Source organism: Hipposideros armiger, unplaced genomic scaffold (genome assembly GCF_001890085.2).
Source record: "Hipposideros armiger isolate ML-2016 unplaced genomic scaffold, ASM189008v1 scaffold_48, whole genome shotgun sequence".
Classification (NCBI taxonomy): domain Eukaryota; kingdom Metazoa; phylum Chordata; class Mammalia; order Chiroptera; family Hipposideridae; genus Hipposideros; species Hipposideros armiger.
This window is the reverse complement of record NW_017731398.1, coordinates 4,837,972-4,859,484: the sequence shown is the minus strand read 5'-3', so window position 1 is coordinate 4,859,484 and position 21,513 is coordinate 4,837,972. Positions and strand designations below refer to the sequence as shown.

General features: G+C 56.9%; 1 protein-coding gene across 1 annotated transcript in view; it reads left to right on the top strand.

The window, feature by feature from the left end:
• RASGRF1 (Ras protein specific guanine nucleotide releasing factor 1) overlaps nt 1-21,513 on the top strand; it is an 82,365-nt gene that overhangs the window by 13,510 nt on the left and 47,342 nt on the right. The window contains exons 3-8 of the mRNA XM_019640004.1: nt 1,342-1,489; nt 9,123-9,215; nt 11,408-11,661; nt 16,819-16,898; nt 17,990-18,183; nt 18,475-18,584. Coding sequence (XP_019495549.1) covers nt 1,342-1,489; nt 9,123-9,215; nt 11,408-11,661; nt 16,819-16,898; nt 17,990-18,183; nt 18,475-18,584 — 879 coding nt within the window. The remainder of the gene's footprint in view (nt 1-1,341; nt 1,490-9,122; nt 9,216-11,407; nt 11,662-16,818; nt 16,899-17,989; nt 18,184-18,474; nt 18,585-21,513) is intronic.

Sequence of the window (21,513 nt, the reverse complement as noted above, 5' to 3'; positions counted from 1 at the left end):
GATGGATGATGGATGGATGGATGATGGATGGATGGAGGATCCCAGGGCCCTTCCTTGAGCTTTGGCTCAAACCAGCTAACCAGAAATCCTTTACTATGGCCATAGCACTAACCTAGGTCCTGAGATCAGGCCGTCTCCATTCCTATCCTCAAAGAGTGTCCGGTCTAGCGATGGAGACCAGGTTATCAGACATGAGCCAATACAGTCAGGCTCTGAGTGTGATGCTGGGCAGACAGGGATGGATGCAATACAGGTACTCCCCCAGGGACATCAAGGAAGACACTAGACAAGGCCAGTCAGGAAGACACTAGACATATGCGCAAATAGCTTAAGTATAAAGAACCACGGCGGAGAGGCATTACTCCTATCAGCAGGGACATGGGGGCTCTGGGGGAGCTAGAAATAGGGTCCCATTTGACCAGATTTAGTAGGTTTAGATATGAGCACTTCAGCCCCCACTCCAGCCCCAAAAAGCTTTAAGTAAAGGCACTTGATATAGAAAATTCCAAGATTAAGAAAGAGACAAAGTTTGGCGGTCAGAAGGTACATAAGGTTGAACATTGGACTCGAACCAGATCGTATCCATTCCTGAATCCCCAGCTGAGATGTGTGACCTTTCTTCTGGGAGCAGTGGGGAGCCACCGAATGTTTTATGATCAGAGCTAACAGGACCAGAGGAACCTGACCAGAGCAACGATCGGGATGGAAATTGGGGGCGTCATGGAGTGTGGAGTGAAGTGGGAGGGGCCCAGATTCAGGGACGGCAGTTCGACCTGCGTTCCCAACGCTGAACTAGAACGGGTAGCAGGGTTGTTTGGGGGCCAAATGAAATGACTTATGTGAAGGGGCTTTGAATCATTGTAGAATGCTAATTTGTTACACATTCTGGTAACCAGGACAGAAATAAATAGACACTCCCTCTACCCCCCAGTCAGTCTGGCCAATGCTATGGTAATAGAAGCCCAGGGTATTTCAGGAACACCCCACCCAGTCTGGGGCTGGAGGGCAGGGAAGGCTTCTTGGAGACAGCATTTCAGCTGGGACCCACACCTAGCCTAGGAAAGAGGATGGAACTGGCCCAGGGAGAGAGGGTGGTGCATCAGACCTGTCTGTGCAAAGGCCCTGAGGTGTGTGGGGCAGGGTGAGGGCGGGGCGGGGGGGCAGGACCAGCTGGAAGAACCAGGGGTGAGTGCGAGACGGGTGGGGTTAGAGGGACCAGCAGCCAGGCTGAGGCCGTGCACCGTGGCTGAGAGTTGGGGCCTTCTCCTAAGTGCCGTGGGTGGTGGGCCCCACTTCTGGCCAGTCGGCGGCATCTTACCTGCCGTTTCCATCTGCCCACAGCTACCGGACCCTGGCCACAGAGCACGAAGCCCTGATGCAGAAGTACCTGCACCTGCTGCAGGTGGTGGAGACGGAGAAGACCGTGGCCAGGCAGCTGCGGCAGCAGATCGAGGATGGCGAGATGGAGATCGAGCGGCTGAAGGCAGAGGTGACTGCCAGCCGGGGCCCACCCCCAACACCACTCCCACAGGCTCCTGCAGGGTCGGGGGCTCAGCTCCCAGCCACAGCCATGCCAGCCGCCAAACTTACAATCAGGGACCCCAGCTGAGTGAGGGAGGTCCTGTAGTCAGATCTGGGTTCAGATCTAACCACTCGGACGTAAAGCTGCACCCCAGAGTGAGCCCCCCCCCCCAAGCTCTGAGTGCCTCCTCTTCTCACAGGTTTTTCATACCCGCCCCTCCAGGCCGTTGTTTATGACCCAGTTCCTAGGTTCTGTGCCTAAGAGCACACGCTCTCCAGGCTCTGGGGGACACAGGGTCCCGGGCAAGTCAGGAGGGTGTGGGCTCCCGGCTCAGCGCCCAGCAGCCTTTGCCCTCTGCCTGTCGTGATGGGAGCGCCTACAGGGACTCACCAGGCACGGGTGACTAGGTGAAGCCTTCTAGAACTTCACTACACCAGGTGTGCTCCATGAAGCAGCAGCTCTCAGGCCTGCCCCCGACCTTCTCAATAGAATTTGCACTTTAGCAACACCCAGGTGAACCTCATTTCATTAAAGCTTGGGGGGCTGGCTGTGAGTCCCTTCGATGCCTCTCACCAGCTGTCAACTCCCCCCCCCCATAGAACAGTCTGATTGCTTCTCACCCCTCACCTCACCACTGTGCTCAGAACCGTTTGGCCACATCACACAAGGCCCGTGGACTCAGAGCTGAGGGGGGGGGAATGGAAACACGGACTCCTGCACTCAGGGTTGGCCACCGGATTTGCAGGGCCCGATGCGAGGTGAAAATGTGAGACGCTGGCCGCAGCCAGGGAATCAGCCTCCCCTTCTCACAGCCCACCATGCCAACCCTCCACCCTAACCTCTGCACCACGATGCACTCGGCGCCTAGATAAGGGGTCCAGGAGCCCTGCTGAGTCACCCACCTCATGCACCAGGCACTGGCTGAAGTTGCCAGTCTCACCTTGTGCAGAACTAACGGTAACATCAGCTTGGAACTTCAGGTTCAACAAAACTTTCAGATTCAAGTCCCCTCCCCTAGCTCCCACCAGGCACCTCCAGACATGCTTACTGAGCCCCCACAACCATCCCGATTCCACACGGGAACCAGGCTCAGAGAGCTCAAGTCGCCTGTCCGAGCCCACACAGCCGGAGGTGGCAGAGCCGGGGCTGGAACCCGGGGCCGCCTGCCTGCTTGAGAGGCCCTACTCTCCTCTGTGGACGGGGGCTTGTCCCGTCTCTAGACCGCCTGGTTCATTCTGGATCCAGTCCCCCTCTGGAGACAACCCGGGCTCTATCCTAGCCCAGGTGTGTACCCGAGTCCAAGCTGAGCCCCTGTGAGGCACCAGAGGTCTGGCCCCAGTACCAGGGTGTCCAGTGTCCCTCCCTCTCTCTGCCTCCGTCACCAGAGCTCTGCCTCGCCCACTTCCAGGCTCCTCTCCCGTCACCCAGTCTCTTGTCAGTGCCCAATGGCTGTGAGCCGGCCACCTCCTGGCCTGCGGATGTGCTGGCACTCCTGTTGGGACTGCGCTTGTCACCCCCACATGTCCCTGCCTGGGGACTCCCTCCCCCTGCTCCCACACTCAGCACGTCACACCAGAGCCGCTGCACGTGTGTCTGTTATCCCACCTGGCTGGCCGGGAACTCCTTGAGGGCAGGGCTGTCCTTTATCACTCTCTCCCTTGTGCGCAGCACACAGTAGGTGCTCAGTAAGGGCTTGATGAGGGAATGGACATCAGGCTCTGTGGTGGGCAGTAGAGATGTGGCTGTTTCTACCCTGGAGGTCTGACTGTGTGTGGTGCATGGAGCTTAGTGTGGACCCGAGTCGGGATGTGAGTCACCTGAAGGCCAGAGTGGGCGTGGCTTTATGCTGCACGCAGCCTTAAAGTCTTTCAGGGGTTTGTAGGGCAGAGAAAGGACAGTGCAAGTGCTGGGAGCACACAGCACGCCAGTGATGAGAACGTGTGTGCACGCGTGTGACAGAGGGGGCAGAAGCAGTGCTTCCAGCGGAGTGCGTTACCCTCGGGGCAAAGGTTGTTTTATTTATTATTATTATTTTTAAGATTTTTATTGGGGAATTGGGGGATGGGAACAGCGCTGGGGAATTGGGGGAAGGGGAACAGACAAGTTGCTGTCCTTTTGTTCTTCAGTCTAGTTGTGGAGGACGTTGCTTCACTGGCCCAAGTTGGCACCATCATTGCGCTCTTCCCGGGCGAGGCAGATCAGTCGCCGGCCTCTGGACGGCCGCTCACTGCTGCTGCTGGCCGCTCACGCTGGCTGCTGGCTACACACGGTAGCCCATGGCAACCCACTGCAGCAGGGGCTGCAGCCTACGCGGTCGCCGGCAGCCCAGCTCCAGGATGAGCTGTTGTTCAGCATCTTAGCTGTAGAGGGCAGCGTCACTGGCCCTCATATGTGGGATCTGAACCGGGGCCCTCTGGCGTCCCAAGCCAGTTCTTACCCAATGCACCACTCGGCCAGCCCAAAAGGTTGTTTTAAAGGAGACTAAAAGAAAGACCAGCTTGGTGAAGCTTCCAGGCTCCGGTCTCTCACACACACACATCCTGCAGGCACAGGGCATCTGCTTGCTCTGGGTGGGCTCCAGAAATAGGAAATACTTCCTATTTCCCAGGAAGTAGGCCATCAGGCGGCAGGAGGCACTGAGAAGCCAAGGAAGTGACGAGTGACCCCATGACAAAGAGGGTCTTAGAGGGTCAGAGCTGGGAGGGCTCTAAAGGCCCTGAGGTCCACCGAGGAGGGGACGTATCCAGGGCGACCTCCAGCGCTGGAGGCTGGGCTGATTTGGACCTACAAGCTCACCCCGGTGGCCTGGGCTCCCTTGCAAGTTACCCCTCTCCCACTGAGGAGGCAGCGATAAAAGGGGACATGTTAGGGAATGGCCGTCACCTGCATGGCCCAGGCCCTTGTGGCCCAGTTCTCCTCTGAGAGGCAAAGAGCACTCTGCAGGCCCCACTTACTCCTGAGGACTCCCTGGGGATCCCGTTCTCCTGCTACCTCTGTGCTCTCAGATTCTGCTCCCCTGACTGGTCGCATCACTGCCCACAGCGGCCGTATCCACTCAGTCATCACGGCTCTTTACCTCTGGGCGGTCGGCACGTGTACCTGTCGGGAAGCACTAGGTTACGCTGCCATGACAAACAACCCCGACATCCGGGCGGCTTCAAACAGCAAAGGCTGCTTCCTCAGTCACTCAGAGTCCAGGAGGCGTGCTGCTGGGGCTCCCACCAGGAGAAAATTCCCGTCTCACGTCCGGGGAGACAAACACAGCCACGGATGTGGGACACCTCTGCTCACTGCTCAAGTCCCATGAGCACGGCCGGGTTCTGGGGCCTGGGGGATGTGGTCCTGCCATGTCTGAGGAGGAGACCCAGTGTCAGCGAAAGCCCTGGTGGCTTCCTGCTGTCGATCCTCCTTCCGTCCCCAAGCCCCCGACACGGGCCTGTGGGAAATAACGGACTTTCTGAAAGGTGTGGACATGACAGAGAGGGGGCTTCCACACTGAAACCGAAACCGCTTAAACATGAAGAGAAGGCATCCTGCCTCATGTTACTCAGCCTTTCCTGCCACAAGGGTTCCTCGTGGCCCCTGTCCCCACACCCCTACGCTGCACCCAGTGATGTGCGGGAGTTGCTCGGAGCTGTTTGTTCCCGCTTGCAAGAGCCAATCGCTACATTTGCAAGAATCTGCAAGCTAGTTATTCAACCGGCGGTGGCTTAAAATGGGCCAAGTAGGACCATGCACACCACAGACACTGGCGCGTGCTACCAACCATTTCTCTTTCAGAGACCTACTCATTGAGTGCAAACCAATATACCACCGTCTGCATCTTCTCTCAGGACCAGCTGCATAATTTGCAGGCCCGCTGCAAAATGAAAACACGGGGTCCTTGAAGATTTCGGGGTTAGCCACAGCAAAGCCTTACACCACGCACTGGGCCTTCAAACCCTGGGGCTCTGCCCAGGTCACACGTCCTGGAAACAGCTCTGTCTCGACTCCCTCCGTGCTCTCCAGCCGTGGGGCTCCCACCTCTGGCATCTATCCCTGGACGTAGCAGGGGATCAGGCCAGACTGAGGTCTGCATGGAACTGAAGTCTCTTTTCTGCCCTCTGAACAACACCATCAGGCCTCACTGCCCATAACCAACAGCTCCAAAGACCATCTGACACAAAGGGGGCATCTGCCTCTGAAAAGAAGCCTGCTATCCTTGGGGCACTCGGGGTGGCACCTAGCCATCGCGTTAGCAGCTCCTTTTCTCCCCTGTATGGCTGAAGGCAAACCTGGGGAACTATGGCAGGCCCTAAAGGACAGGAGTTTATAGAGAGTCGTAATGTTTTACTGGCTCGGAAGCACTCGGAATCCTGCATGGCGAACTGGAAGAAACTGCACATCTTTAGTTCGGGGTTTACAATAAAACTTCAGCCACGAGGTCAGTTTTCAAACAAACTTTGACATGGACCCCAACATATAAAACAGTGCAATGAGGGGCCTGATCTGCGGATTACGGAAGAAGGCGCCTTCCCCAGGAGGTGCCTCCCCAACTGGCCTTACCAGGGCCCACCCCCTGTGAGTCCTGCGTCCCACCTGTCCTACCCACTCTCACCCCTGCTGCCACTCCATACACAACACCCTGCAGGACCCTGCACCTTTGTTCACACCATCCCCTCTGCTCGAACTTCTTCCATCCCATAGCTACCTGGTGGGCTCCTATTTGTCCTTCAAAACCTCTTCTGAAAAGCCCTTGCCGCTTCCGTGCTGAGACCCTCCCACTGCAGTAGGTGTGCGTCTCGGTTCTGGCCTTGCCTTGTTGGATTATAAATTGTCTCTGTGGGTGTCTGACCGTCTCTTAGGCTGGAAGCTCCTCCAGGGACGGGATCGGACTCCTTCACCTCCAGCTCTGTGGCACCAGTGCCAAGGACAGGGGTTGCTCTGTGGCAACCCCGCCAGGACATGCTGATGGGTCAGGACAAAGGGAGACAGAGGTGGGAGTCTGCTGGGCTTGGACAAGGCCACAGGGAACGGAGAAGGAAGGACAGAGACCTGAGTTATGTGTCAGCTGGTTGAAAAGCAAGAAATGCAGAGCTCTTCAGCAAAACCTTGGCTGCTAACAGAAAGAAAAACCCTGGATCAATTCCACCACCAATTCTCGCACTGACTGAATGCAGCCTGGATTAAAGGAACTGTCTGCAGAGGGGGCAGTGGGGTGGGGCAGCAGCTGATGGGCAGTGCCCCAAAGGGTGTGGCAAACAGGGGTCAAGGAAGCCAGGCTGCAGGTGGCCAGGCTCAGAGGCAGGGTGGGCACCCAGGGCTAGATGCCAGCCTGCGCGCTGGGGTGTGAGCCCAAGTCCCACCTCTCCACGGCCACCACTGACAAGGGTCAACTCAGCACGTCCTGGACGTCAGCCAAGCAAAGCAGGGTCCAAGGCAAACCCATCCCAAAGGACCTGCCAGGGTTAGCAGAGGCTGCCCCATGAGGTCACCAGGGCCAGGCTCCAGCCTCGTAGGGGTGGCCCATGGTCCAGGGCTCCGGGAGGGCGCACAGGCCCACAGCTCTGCCCCCGGCCGGACCCTTCAGTAAAGGCTCCGAGCCTGCCTGTGCGTGTAGCCCAGTGCTGGCCTAATTGCATCGAGTGTCTGCCCTGGTCCCCACTGAGTAGGTGTCCTGGAATGCCTCTCTCTGAGAACAGCGCCATCCGTTTTAAACACAGACTCCTTACACACACACACACCGCCAACTAAAGGGAAAAGGTACATGTGCAAATCCCACAACTGGCAAAGAAAGTGACTGGCGTGGAGGTGATAACATCAGGCCAACGGCGGGGGTGTTGACTGGGCACGCCCGTGTCTCTGCACTCTCCAGGAGTGTGTGTGTATGTGTGTATGTGTGTGTGTGTGTGTGTGTGTGTGTGTGTGTCCCTCAGCCCTTGATCAAAGAATGGGCCTTTATTTCAATGTGCAAATGCTCTCAGAGAATCAGAAAAGGGGTGGGGGGGAGGCGGGGGAGCCCCCAAGCGTGTGGGCACTGAGTATTTCTCACTTAGATATTTTCAGCCCCTCTTCAAGCACCGCCGGGTAATTTTAGCAACCCTGGGAGTGGAGAGCTGTAACTGTTCCATTTTGCTTTCAAAGTGCTCCTTTCGCTCAATTGTGAGAGCCCATTCATTCTGCGGTTCAGCAAGTGGCCTTGAGGGGACAAAGCCACGTGCTCTGAAGAGGGAGCATGGCTTGTGGCAGTGTTTGCAGGTTCCCGAGCTGCTATCTTTAGATGTGTGGGGCTCGGTGATGGTGGTGTTTTCCTGTGCTTGAGGGTTTTGTTGTCCTGGGTTTTTTTTTTTAATTCACCTATTAGTGTGGCCAACAAGAGTAGGTTGAGTGCCCAGCCCCACGCCAGGCACAGAAGGACGTTAATGGGTGTGGCAGCTACAGTCCTCCCCCAACAGAACTCACAGCAAAGATGGAAACTACACAGGCGACGGAGCATTTGAGCGTTTGAGGCAGAATCCACAGTGCGGCCGAAGCCCCGTGAAGAGCACGCAGCAAAGACTTGCAGACTCGGGGCTGGTGGGAAGGGGCCCCTGGGGAGGTCGCAGCCCTGCCCTGTTCACCAGAGGAATGCCAGGGCCCCCGGCTCTGTGGACCTCCCTGATCCCCAAGTCAGGCAGATGGAGATTTTTACAGCAGCTCAAATGTTCGTTCCCAGGGCTGTCCCATTTTCCAGGCCAGCAGTTTCTAGGTCATGCCCCAAAGGGGCCTCCAGGTCACAGCTGCCCGAGGGGAGAGGGACAGCCATGCTCGTGGGACTACGCCCCAGCCACCTGTGTTCTCCCACGACGAGGGTAGGCTTCCATGTGGCTGGTTTGGAAAAATAAAGGGACTCCCAAGTGTCCATCGGTAGATGAATGGATAACACAACATGGTCCCTACAGACTGTGGACTATTTCTCAGCCTTCAAACGGAAGCATATTCTGACACCTGTACAACATGGATGGACCTGGAGGACGTTATGCCGAGCGAAACAAGCCAGTCACAGTCACAAAAAGACGAACTCTGATCCCACTCGAGGAGGTCGCTGAGGGAGTCGGAGTCAGGGACAGAAAGTAGATGGTGGTTTCCAAGGGCAGGGGAGGGGGCGGCGAGTTTAACAGGGACAGCTTTTCCCTCTGGGAAGATGAGAAAGTTCTGGAGACGATGGTGGGAACAGCCGCACAGCAATAGACTAATGCCACTGAGCTTTGCACTTAAAACTGGCTAAAATGGGAAACTTCATGTTATGTATATTTTACCACAATAAAAATCCAAAAATAAAGGCACAATGATTGTGGAGCAGAGAGGAGCATCCCAGGTATAAGTCAAAGGTCCCAGGTCACAGAGGGTGCCTGCAGCCCAGAGCGCGGAGGGGCCTTGCCTGAGGTCACTCAGGGCCAGAGCCCAGCTGCCCGGGACCCAGGTGGAGAGGTGCTTACGCACGGACGTCTGGGTCAGTGCCACCCACAGAGCGAGGGGACTGAGCTGCGGGGCCCCTGGGGAGGACGCAGCAGGGGCTCAGACCCCACACAGTCCTGGTGGCCATGCCCCTCTGTGCAGCTGACCTGTGTTTCTGTTGCAGATTGCATCCCTGCTCAAGGACAATGAGCGCATCCAGTCCACCCAGACTGTCACCCCCAATGATGAGGACAGCGACATCAAGAAAATTAAGAAGGTTTGTACCATCGCTCCGGGCTGTACGACCGCCCCAGCCCCCTGTAGAAACCCCCCAGACGCAGCCCAGAGACAGCAGTGTCCACCTCCTGTCCCACTGCACCACGGCATGCCACCCCCACCTCAGCTCCAGAGAGAGAGCCAGGAGCCCCCACCCCTTAACGGGATAGTGCCCGTTAAGCCATCTCTCCTGATTGTCCCAGTGAGGAGTGTGGCTCAGCCCATTTCACAGGTAAGAAAACTGAGCCTCCACAGGAGGAAGGCTAAGAACCCAGGCGGTGAGACTCTCAGCCGAGAGCTGTCCTAACAGGGGCCTTGACCAGACCCTCCCCCCGCAGACCACCTCCCCGAGGTCATGCCCTTGCGTGATCCCTCCCTGTTATGCAAACACTTCCTCACAACTGCCCCCTCTGGGCCCCAGCAGATCTCAGCATAAGACCCCACAGTTGCTGCCGCTGGTTTGGCCCTGTTAGAATTCAGAGGAAGAGACACCTCAGAGGGTACCGGGACTCTGGCCCGTGGCCGCCCCGTGGCGGGCGCGGAGGGAAAGGGGGTGCTCCGTGTTCCCAGCTGGCCAGGTTTGAAGCTGGGGAGCCTGACTCACCGTAAGAAAAACAAGTGAGACCAGACAACCCCACTTGCTGGGAGGGCAAAGGGACCCCAATGCCACCCAGACCAGAAACTGCAGGCTGGCACCCCGCAGGCCAAGTGCAGCCTCTCGGCGGGTTTGGATTTCAGGGCCCGCACATTGTTTTTCTTTTTCTTTTTCATTTGTTGCCAGTGCTTCAAAAGCTAAACATTTCACATAAGAATCTAGATTTCTGGTTTCTCAAAAATAAAAATAGCTGCCATTCATGAAGCACTTTCCTAGTGCCAGACACTATTCCAGGAGCCTCATGCGGATGAATTCATGCCTAACTACAAAACAAGCCCTCTGAGGTTTTCTCATCTGCACGTCACACGTGGGGAACTGAAGTACAGAGAGGCAAAGCCACTCGCCCGGGTCACACAGCTAAGTGTTTGCAGAGCGACCTTTAAAACCTGGACACCGAGCTCCACAGCCCACACCCTCAGTCCCCAGGACACACCACATCCTGGAGAGGGAGAAGGCCCCACAGCCCTGAGCCCACTACCCACCCAGTGGGCCCAGGGGAGGTGGTGGGGTCCCCACCCAGCCGGCTTCATGCACGTGTAGGACTTGCCAGGCGCCCATGGACACTGGGATTTGCCCCCCAGGTCCAAACCAATTCCCAACAGGCAGGGACACCCTGGAGGCCCTGTTCTGCTGTGGCCCCACCGGGCCCCATTTTGAGACGCCATTCTGGCCGGAACATCTGGTTAAGGGCCAACTGAACTGCCCTCCTTCCCGCTATTTCACCCTCCGGGGGCCTCAGAGCAAGGCGCTCCCTTGTAAGAACGCCTTCCTGTCTTCAAAGCGAACCGGGGCGCTCAGGCCTGGTGGCTCCTCTCCAGGGACCCCCCAGGTCCCCCCACCCCCCGCCAGGGCCGGAGCTCGCAGCAGCTCAGCTCAGGGATGGCAGGGAGCTGGGTGGCGCCTTGGTTAGGAGCAATTCTGTGCCACGAATCAAGGCCCTTTCCCAAGTTCCTGCAGAAACGAGGCCACGCCAGGCAGCCCGACTCGAGTCAGGCCAGGCGACAGCAGTGTCATCTCCCCGTGGCGGCTGGAGGGGCGGCTCCAGGCCTGAGATGAACTAATTTGCCATCTTCCGTTCAATTTGATAATTGCCCTCTCCCCAGAGGAGCTGTGATGGAGACTTCTGGGCTCTCAGGCCAGCGACTAGACAAAAAGAGGTGTGAGCCGTGCCCAGCACGGCCTGGCACCCTCTGTCCTCGCCCACCTCCCATTCTGAGGCGGGGGCCACGCTCTCCCCTGTCAGACAAGCTTCTAAAGCAGCCGGGGGCGGGTGTCTTGTAAACACGCAGGGGCCTGGGCATCTGCATTTCTCACCTGCTGTGCTGACCGTCCCCGGACATCACATGAGCCCAACGTCACCTCAGCCCAGGTGTGCAGATGGGAAAATGGGCTCAGAGGGACCCGACGCCTTCCCGGGGCCCGTCTGCGCTCTGGTCCCTCACGCCCAGCGTGGGGGGTGACACGCCACCAAGCTTCGCTTCCCGGCCTGGAAGGGCGGAGGAGAGGCACTGACCCCCCCGCCTGCCGTGTGGCCCCAGGTGCAGAGCTTCCTGCGGGGCTGGCTGTGCCGGCGCAAGTGGAAGACCATCATCCAGGACTACATCCGCTCGCCCCACGCCGACAGCATGCGCAAGCGCAACCAGGTGGTGTTCAGCATGCTGGAGGCCGAGGCCGAGTACGTGCAGCAGCTGCACATCCTGGTCAACAACTTCCTGCGCCCGCTGCGCATGGCCGCCAGCTCCAAGAAGCCCCCCATCACGCACGACGATGTCAGCAGCATCTTCCTCAACAGGTGAGCATCCGCAGGCGGGCCCCATCGCGGCGCCGTGGCCAAGGCGCGGGGGAGGGGATTCGGCGGCGCGGGCCTGAGGTCGCACCTAAGCCCCCATCCAGGCCCCACCAAGCGCAGGTGGGGAAACTGAGGCCAGAGAGGAAAGAAGGGGCCTGAGGTCTGGGGGCTGGAAGCCACGCCCCCAACAGCGGCAGTTCCGCCCCCACCCCCAGGGGACATTTGGCAATGTTTGGGGACATTTCTGATTGTGGAAACTTGGCTGGGTTTGGGGGGGCTGCTGAAATCTCTGAGTAGAGGCCAGGGATGCTGTTAAATGTCCTACAGGGCCCGGGATAGGCCCCACCACAAAACATTATTCCACCCAAAATGTCAGTGGCGCCCGGGTTGAGAAGCCCTGGTTTAAATGTTAAGAGCTACGAGCGAAGCTACAGACAGCTAAATATGTTCCACTCTTGTAGCCTAAGGTCGTCATGATGACCAGGAGGTCGGTTTCACATTTGAAATTCTTAGGCCCCTTCAAGTCGGGCTCTGGACTGCTCGAGCCACATACTTTATAAAAGCAGCAACTTTTCGCAGGTGGTAACTCTGGGCATGAACACGGGGTTGGCAATATGTCAGGGGCTGAGCTGAGCTGACCTGCTCTTCTGCTGTCAACCTCTTTTTAGAAGAATCTTCCTAGGAAATGGGTTAAACAACTGAGCTTTTCGGTGAGGGTAATATAATTGAGCAAACTAGATCAAAGCAACAGACACGAAAACATAGGAGCTGAGTGCTATTGACCCCCGAGTCGCACAGCTCCATCTCTGTGCCCCGACGGGTCCCTTCAACTGCATTTCTTTTTAAAATGGTCACCATTCAGTCACTTCAATCATTCTAACCAGCCCCTCATCGAGGCCCACAGCATGGCTGCTGGAGACCTAGGGTCCCCGTCACTGCACCCCTCTCTCCCCTTCTTCTGCCTGTGTGGCGGTGAGTTTGAGGGGGCTGTAGGACATCCCGGGAGGAGACAGGAGGCAGGGGATGTGGGTCACAATGGGTCTGACGCCCGGAAGAGAGATGGCGCTCAAGAGGCTAGATGTCGTGGGACAGGACCGGGCTGACACAAAGATGGAGATGAGGCATCCGAATGCGGGGACAGAGAGGGGTGCAGGGGAGCAGCTTTTGGCCTCAGAGCGTTGGGCTGGGGAGAAGCCGTGCGCAGAGAGGAGGCCGTCTTGGAGCCAAGTCCCCTGCCAGGCCCGTGCCAAGGCCTGTTTCCCCTTCTCTACAAGGGGCCCGTGTCCTCAGCCCCATCGACCCTCATCACCATAGTGGCAACCTGATCAAGTCTTAAGGCTTCCAGAGTGTGGGCTCTAGCAGTCACCAGAAACACCTGCCCCAGGAATGGTGCCTCCTCTTAGAGGTCTCAGAGGGGCAAAGGAGAGCCCAGCTTGTCCCCAGTGCTCAGTGCGAGCCAGACAGTATAACAGTAAGGTCCACATTCGAATTCAAGTCTAAAGTGGAGGCGAACGTCCCATCTCACCCAATGGCCGGCATCAGTCGGTTACCAAAACCAGATGACACTGAGAAAACTACAAACCGAGATCCCTCATGGTCGTAGATACAAAACATCACCAAATTGAATCCATTAAACATATGAAAATGATACGACCTCAAAACCAAGCAGAATGGATCCCAGGAATCCAAGGGTCAGCATCAAAGATCAATTTGTGTCTTTTACTGTATTTTCTTACTGCATTAAGTAAGAAAAACCTGTGATCAGCTCAGGGACGCTGATCATGGGCTCTGGTCTCCCTCCTCCCCTGCCAGGGTAGGGGTGAGACGAGCTAAAATTAACGGCCTTGGGGTCACCCTACCTCCCTGTGCTATTGTCGGGTCCGGGTACAGCATAAGCTTCACCATCTTAACCCCGTTTTGCAGGAGTATAAAAAGCAGCTGGGGTGATTTTTTTCGTTAGCCTTCTAACAGCCCCTAGAAGGCTAACACCATGCAGGGCGCATGCTTGGAGGGCACTCACCACGGTAAGGGGCCGCTTTGTGGGACCTGCTTTGTGCCAGGCTCCCTGTCAGCACGTGGCCTGCGTGGTTTCCAATCCTCAGCCGGCACCGAGGCTCAGAGAGGTGACGGGATGTGCTCAAGGGCACACAGCAACTAGGGAGGGCCGCGGTTTGAAGGGCTGTGTTTCCTGTTAAGCCGGGTCCCCCTCAGCCCGCTCCTGGGCTCCCGTCAGCATGGGTCAGGCCTGCACGCCCCCACCGTGCATGTGAAAGTGCTGTGGAGGCGAGCCCCTGGGTCTCCCGGCCACGGCCCCGGCCCTGGCCCCGGCACAGTCTGCGTATCATGCCTGAGCCAAGGGCAGAGGCTGCCGGCCCCCCTTCTAATATAACAAGGCATTTCTGGCACAGCTTTCCTCAAACCTGAGGCTAATGTGGTGATTTCCTTTGCTGGGGCTCATTATAAGAAGCCCCTGGGAAGAGAGAGGCCTCCCTCCAGGTTGGCTGGGCAGGGGTTACCTGCGTGCTTCTCGAATGGGAGGTGGCAGCCTTGTGTAGCCAAGACAATGAGCTTACAGACTTGGAGCATTTCCCTTCATAAAAGTTAGGCCCAGTGACACGTGCTGGGAACAGGTGGTTTGTATTGTGATGCCCACTCTGATTGGCAGTGGCTGCAGAAGGATGAAACCAAGTGGCCGAGCGCGCCACCACTAATTCGTCATGTCTGCGTGGGCTGGAGTGAGGAGGGGCGGGCGTTTGCACCCGTGAGGAGAAACTGGCCATAGGCAGCAGGCTGGCTCTACCTGTCTACCTGGCACTGGCCTTGGGCAGGTCACGCCCCTTCCCACATATGTCCTGCAGACGACACTGCCTCTCCCTGGAACACTCGTCCCACCCAGCTTTCCTCCCGCCACCCAACTGCTCGCGCTTTACATCCTTCCTCAGATGTCACGTCCGATGCTCCCGTGCTCCGTGTCACCACTGGCTTACGTTCCCAGGGCCCCTTTTGTAGCACTCACCACACTTAAATGTTGATTTCGTTAGTGTCTGGGTCCTCTGCTGGACTATAAATGTGCTGTGGACAGACGCAGGCCCATAAAGCACAGCTGTGCCCGCTGTGCACGGCACAATTCACGGACTCTAGTCACGTAGCCTGGGGATCAGCCGACTTCTTCTGCAAAGGGCCAAAGAGTCAATGTTTTAGATATTGTAGGCCACACAGTCTCCCGTCAAAACTCAGCAGTCAATCCATAACCCAGTGAGTTCCAATACAACTCTACGTAGGAACACGAAAATGTGAGTTGTACATAATTTTCACATATCATGAAATAGTCCTTTGATTTTTTTTTCAACCATTTAAAAATGTAAAACCCTTCTAAGCTTGCAGTTCGTACAGAAACAGACTGGGCCAGCATGCTGATGGGAGGGTTCCCTGTCATAAAGATGTTATTCTCACCCAAAATGTTCTGTAAGTTTAAAGTAATTCCAATCAAAGTAGTCTCGCAAAATGAGTTGAAAGTTCAACTGAAGGAATAAATACATCTAAATAGATATTGGGTTGTCGGAAAAGTCATGACGCATTTTTGCAACGAAAAACATAGAAAAAATATGTCATGACTTTTCCGGCAACCCAATAACAATGTTCTGAAAAGAGAACAATGAAAGAAATGTTCCCTCCTTACAATTAAAAGGTAAAGGTTTATAAATACATTACGAATAATGAACTAGAGCGACCGGTAGATCATCAAAATGAAATAGTCAAAAAACAGACATAAGGGGCCAGCCGAGTGGCACGTTGGTTAGGAGTTGGCTTAGGACGCCAGCTCTGAGCAGCAGGGCCCGGGTTCTGATCCTACATGAGGGCCAGTGATGCTGCGCCCTCTACAGCTAAGATGGTGAACGACAGCTCGACCTGGAGCTGGGCTGCCATGAGTCGCCGGTGTCGGCATAGTCTGCAGTGGGGCTGGCCGGCAGTGGGTGTGAGCTTTGGTGAGCCTCCATGAGTGTCCATCCAATGGCCGGCAAGCTACTGCCTCAGCCGGGAAGAGCGCAATGATAATACCAACTTGGGCCAGTGAAGCAACGTCCTTCACAACTAGACTGAAGAACAAAAGGACAGCAACTTGTCTGTTCCCCTTCTCCAATTTCCCAACGCTGTTCCCCTCCCCCAATTCCCCAATAAAATCTTTTTAAAAATTTCACACACAAAAAACCCAGACCTAAGGATATATGAAAATTCAGTAACTGAAATGGTAGCCTGGCAGCTGGCGTATTTGACAAATAGAACAGGGTAGTCGGCGAATCAAATGGGGAAGGATTATGTTTATATCCCTCGTTCACAACTTACACCAGAGTAAACTCTAGTGAAGTATTTCTATGTCAGACGGAAGTGGGGACAGAGCTGTGTGTGTGCACGCCAGGAGTGGGGGAACACATGCTGCCCCACACCAAAAGCAGAAGGAAAATGGAGACACTTCCAAGAAACACCAACATGATCAGTGGGCAAATAGCTGAGCAAGAATGTCTATGGTGGTATGTGTTTATGATACAGATGTTATTTAAAAGTCGTGAGAGAGAAAAAATAGTAAACGGACATAACCAGTCAATTCCCAGAAGAAGACATTCCAATGGCCAATACATATCAACCCCCACCACCAAAGATGATTCTTTTTTTAAGCAAATCCAATCAAAATGAGACGGGTGTTTTCTTGTTGGAGGGGTAGCAGTGGTTGTTTCTGAGGAGTAGGATCGCAGGTGAGACCCTCACAATCTATCCCTTAAAGATGGAGGCTTCGTTGACTATATTTATTATAGCTCTAGCTTAGGACATTTGTCACTCGCTCTCCCCCCCGGGTCCCTGGGGCACCCCCGGCAGGTGGGGCATGAGGGGCATGGGAGACCGGGCAGCTCCCCTCCTCGGGCAGCTCCCCTCCTCTGCCTCCCTGCCCCGGGCCGGACTAGCGACCCCAGGGACAGAAGGGCCCTGCTGCCATGGGCTTTCATAACGGGGCTCTTGCACGCCCCGTCTGCACTGGGCCATCCTGCTGCTGGGGTTCTCACAGGCCTCACTGCCCCTGCCCTCTGCCGGGGACCCTCAGCTCCGCTGGACCTGGGGGAGGCGCAGGCACCCCCCAGCCACACCTCACCCCCGTTTCTCTTCCAGCGAGACCATCATGTTTCTGCACCAGATCTTCTACCAGGGGCTGAAGGCGCGCATCTCCAGCTGGCCCACTCTGGTCCTGGGTGAGTCCCCAGCCTCTCCTGCCCCACCCCCACCTTCCAAGACCCTCTCCAGTCTGGAGGCACTTTCCGCCTTCCAGAATGAAACAGAGTGGCCCCTGAAAAGCCCACAGGATCCCCTCGGAGGGAGCCCAAGAGGAAAGACCAGTTGGCAGAAGCTCTGTTTCTAGGAGGAAGCGAAACGTTTTTAGTTCCTTATCTGCATTTCACGTTTAAAAATACTATCTACGTACCCATTTGAGAAAATTTGACAATCCAGAAAAGCAGAAAACATTTAAAAATATCAGCCATAGTTCTGCCTCCCCAAGATACCGCTGTAAACACGGGCGTTTTCTTCCAGTTTTGCTCTGTACATCTGGGTACTCTTTTCCCACTTTACATCACCGCGAACATACCGAAGACAGCGTTTGAATCTTGCTGTGGGTTTATTTTTAACTTCGCATTCTAGCGTGTTTTCTCACGCTGAACGTGTGCCAGCTCCCCACTGTATAACGCTCCCGAACCCGCAAGTGTGGGCTTGTCAGCGAGGTTGCCGTAGGTCCAGCCCATCCCATCGAGAGCGGAAGGGCAGGTCTGAGAGTCCAGGGCTGAGGACCCACCTCACTGAACCAGAGGTGCAGAGCTGGGGCTCTGGAAGGTCAAGGACAGAGACTCGGGAGGGTGTGCCAGGGAACACCTGGGAGGGGGCGTGCTCCCAGGCCACAGACAGACTCGCCTTATGACCTCACCTGGGTGGCTGTCACAGGTGGGACGCTGGGAGGGGCCTCTTGGAGAGCCCTCAGCATTACACTGTGGGGGGGCCTGGACAGAGGGGAATGGGGCTGCAATGCAGTTACAACCGGGGCTTTGGCTGACCCCACAGAAGCTCGGGGTGCCCCTTTGTAAGTCAGGCAGCAGCCTTTACGCCCCCACAGGGCCCCGCCTCTCAAAACCTGAGATTCTGGGGTGGTCCCCGGGCCTGGAGCCACCTGCCTGGTCCTTGATGGGGCAGTGGTGCCAGGGGTCTCAGGCAGGGCTCTGGGCCTGGCCTCGAGCTCCCTGGGGGCTGGGTGAGGGGGGTGCCCGACTGCCGGCTGAGCCCGCCCTCCTTGCAGCCGACCTGTTCGACATCCTGCTGCCCATGCTTAACATCTACCAGGAGTTCGTCCGGAACCACCAGTACAGCCTGCAGATCCTGGCCCACTGCAAGCAGAACCGCGACTTCGACAAGCTGCTGAAGCACTATGAAGCCAAGCCGGACTGTGAGGAGAGGACGCTGGAGACCTTCCTCACCTACCCCATGTTCCAGGTGGGGCCAGCCCCCTTGGCGGCGGCTCGGGCCTGGGGGGCCCTGGGGAATGGGGTTCGGGCAGCCCCCGGCCGGGGCCGGTCCGGAGCAAGCTGACCGCAGGCCTGTGCCGTTCCACCACGCAGAGAGTGGGGGGAACCGGGTGGGGAGGGGTCAGCTCCGTCAGGGGCCCTACCCCTCCTGGTCCCCAGCCCAGGCCAGGCCCTGCCTCCTGTACATGTGCTTGGACCTGAGAGAACCACTTCAAATGCCGTTCTGTCTCTTTGTCCCTGTCCCCGCCCCCCACTGCAGATCCCCAGGTACATCCTGACGCTGCATGAGCTCCTGGCCCACACGCCTCATGAGCACGTCGAGCGCAACAGCCTAGACTACGCCAAGTCCAAGCTGGAGGAGCTGTCCAGGTGAGTGGCTGTGGGCCCCCAGGGGACAGACCTGGGCCCAGGATGCTCCCAGGTGGCACCGCTCATGTACGGCATGGGACTCCTGGGGACCCTGAAGCAGAGGATCCCAGAGCTGTCCCCTCGTTTACAGCTCAAGCCCACGTGGGCACTGTGGGATAGCACCGACGGAGTTCAAGGAAGGCCCTGGGCACTCACACGGGCCATCTCCCAACACAGGAAGGAATCTGCCCATTTCCTCTGCTCTCCGGAGTTGGTGTGTGAAAGCCTGTAGCTCTAGGAGCCACGAGATGGTCCTGGGGGATCGGTCTTCATGTGCCCAGGGCTCCAGTCAGCGCAGGCCGTGTCGGGTGGGTGGGCCCTCGCGTCAGGCCCCTCGCCTGGCCCTCCCAGTCCCTGAAGCCCGGGCAAGCTTCCTCTGCAAGGGCAGAAGCAGGGACCCAGGGGAGAGGTGCTACCAACCGCAGGCAGGAGTGACGGTGGTGGCGGCGGTAGTGGGCTGAGGAGAAGGTTTCGGAGCTTCTGATAGGTTAGACGTGGGGCGACAAAAGACTGCAGTCCGGGTGAGCCCTGAGATTGTGGCTGAGCAACGAAGAGGGTGCATTTCACTGAAATGGAGAAAAGTGCAGGAAGGGGCTTGGGGGGGTCTCCTGCTTCTCTACAGCTTTCCCGGGGCCCTGAGGTGCACCACATGGAGGAGGTGACACAAAGGGAGGAGGGGCTTTGAGTCTGGAGTTTAGGGGAAGAGACACTCGGAGGCGTCATCAGCTCAGATGGTATTTCAAATCACAAGCTGGTGCGATCGCCGAGGGAGTGAGTTTAGGCAGAACCGAGATGGGAGCCGGGGCTGAGCCCGTGGCGGCCAGGAGAAGACGCGGGCCTTGCACTCAGGGATGGGCTGCAGAATCTGCAAAGGAGGGCCGGCCCAGCCCCCAGCCCTGCCAACCGCGCGGAGCCCGAAACGGCTTCTTGAGCTCACGCAGGCCCAGGGAGGAGGACCAGGGCGAGGCAGTACTCAAGATGTGATTGCGGGGTGGGTACCCCAGGCCTTATGCGCCCCGGGGAGCCAAATCCTACAACTCTCCCCAAAGGAGAGGTGGGACCCCGTGAGGCAGCCAGGCTCCTGTCACTGCCAGATGCCTGTCCCCGGGGCAGGTGGCACATGGGTGCTAAACGCTTGGGCCAAAGTCCCTGACCCCCTTTCTCCAGGGTCCTGCTGCGCAGCCTGTTCTTCCATTGCCCCCCCCCCCGTCCTCCCCCATCACCAGCACGTGGACCTGAAACCACACAGAGGAGGGCTTCCTGTTGCCATGACAACAGCCCTTGCACCACCTCTGCCTCTTAGGGTGGGGGGAGGCTGAGGAGACCTCCAGGCCCACAGGAGGCCCTCACATACCCGTTTGCCTGCCGCGCTCAGAACACTCCCCCTGGGGCTGGCTCTCAGCTCCCTCGGCCCTTGGTCCCCCATTTCTCCCAAACCCCCACCTGCTGGGCTCACTGATAACTGGCCATCTCCTCAGGCTCTGAAATTGGGCTGCCTTCCCAGAGCCCCGAGCTGCGTGTGCAGCGTGAGTCCCCCAACATGAACCCCAGCCTGGGGCTGGCCCCGTCCTGACAGGGGCCGTTACACATGGCTACCAGCAAAACGCCTGCTGCCACAGCAGAACTGCCCTCTTGATTTTGACCAAATGCACCCCCTTACTCAGTCCTCACCCTCATCTAGAGAAATGGGGCTGACTGTCTTTGGCTACTTCTAGGAATAAACCCCGTCTGGGGAACGCAGACAAATCCCGAGAGCTGCCCCCCTCACCACATACTCCTGGGAGAGGGCTGGGGCCTGGGCTCCACGAGAGCATTCTTGGGGGGCAAGAGGGGCCTGAGGCCCTGAGGGAGAGACCCCATCTCAAGGCCCCGTCTAATCAGCAACACAAGATCTGGAAACAACACTTTTGTACACTAACACTAACTCGGCCGTGATAATAGCAGGGTGATCGGCACCGTTTTTCGAAAACCCGTCATGGGCCAGGAACCAGGTTGGCACGTAACTTACACGACATGAACCCTCACTGCACTATTTCCCAGGCGGGGACACTGAGGACCCCAGTGGTAGAGGGACTGAATCGGCATGAGGCTGACCCCCTCGGCCACAAACCATCCTGTACAACCATCATCGCACCTTATCCTAGGCTTTGATACAGAGAACTGCCAGCTCCAGGCACAAACCATCCCTCAGGATGGCATTCATGACAGAAATTCACAGACAACTAAACATATACAAGACATCGTAATTTCTTAGAGTAGCTGGGGAACAGCTCAACACCTGCACCAAAAAACAACCCAATTTCCCCGAACACCTGGAGAACCATCACAAGCCTTAAGCAAATTCCCTAACACGTCCTGTTCCAACCAGAGATGTTGCTAAAAAGCAGGTAAATGCTGCCACCTCGTGGACGTGCTTGGCATAGCATGCGGCACAACAGGGACGGTTAGGACAGTCGTCTGTATTTTCAAACAGGGACTAAAGTGTCACCTCCCCTCGCATACCTGCCAGGATTACAAAAGTCACTGACGTCAGTCGCCCCTGAGCCAGCTGCTTTGCCAGGTCCTCTGAAAATAAGCCATTCCGGGGCCACTGTTACGGTAGCGCTGTAACTGTATCCGGGAGGAAGAAATACCAGTACCAAGGTTCTGAGCAGGAGGAGGCGGGGTATTTTTCCACACGTCCCACCGAAAATTGTCCCTCTGCTTTCCTCACTGTCCTGGGAATCGTTCAAGGCTCTTAGCAAAGTGACCAGCTCATGTTGGTATTTCCCGCCCACGATGTGGCTAAAAAGCAGGTAAATGCTGCCACCTCGTGGACGCTCCTGGTGTTGCAGGCGGCAGAACTGGGACACTAGGACCGCAGTCGTTCTTTTCATATAGCGGGCTAGTT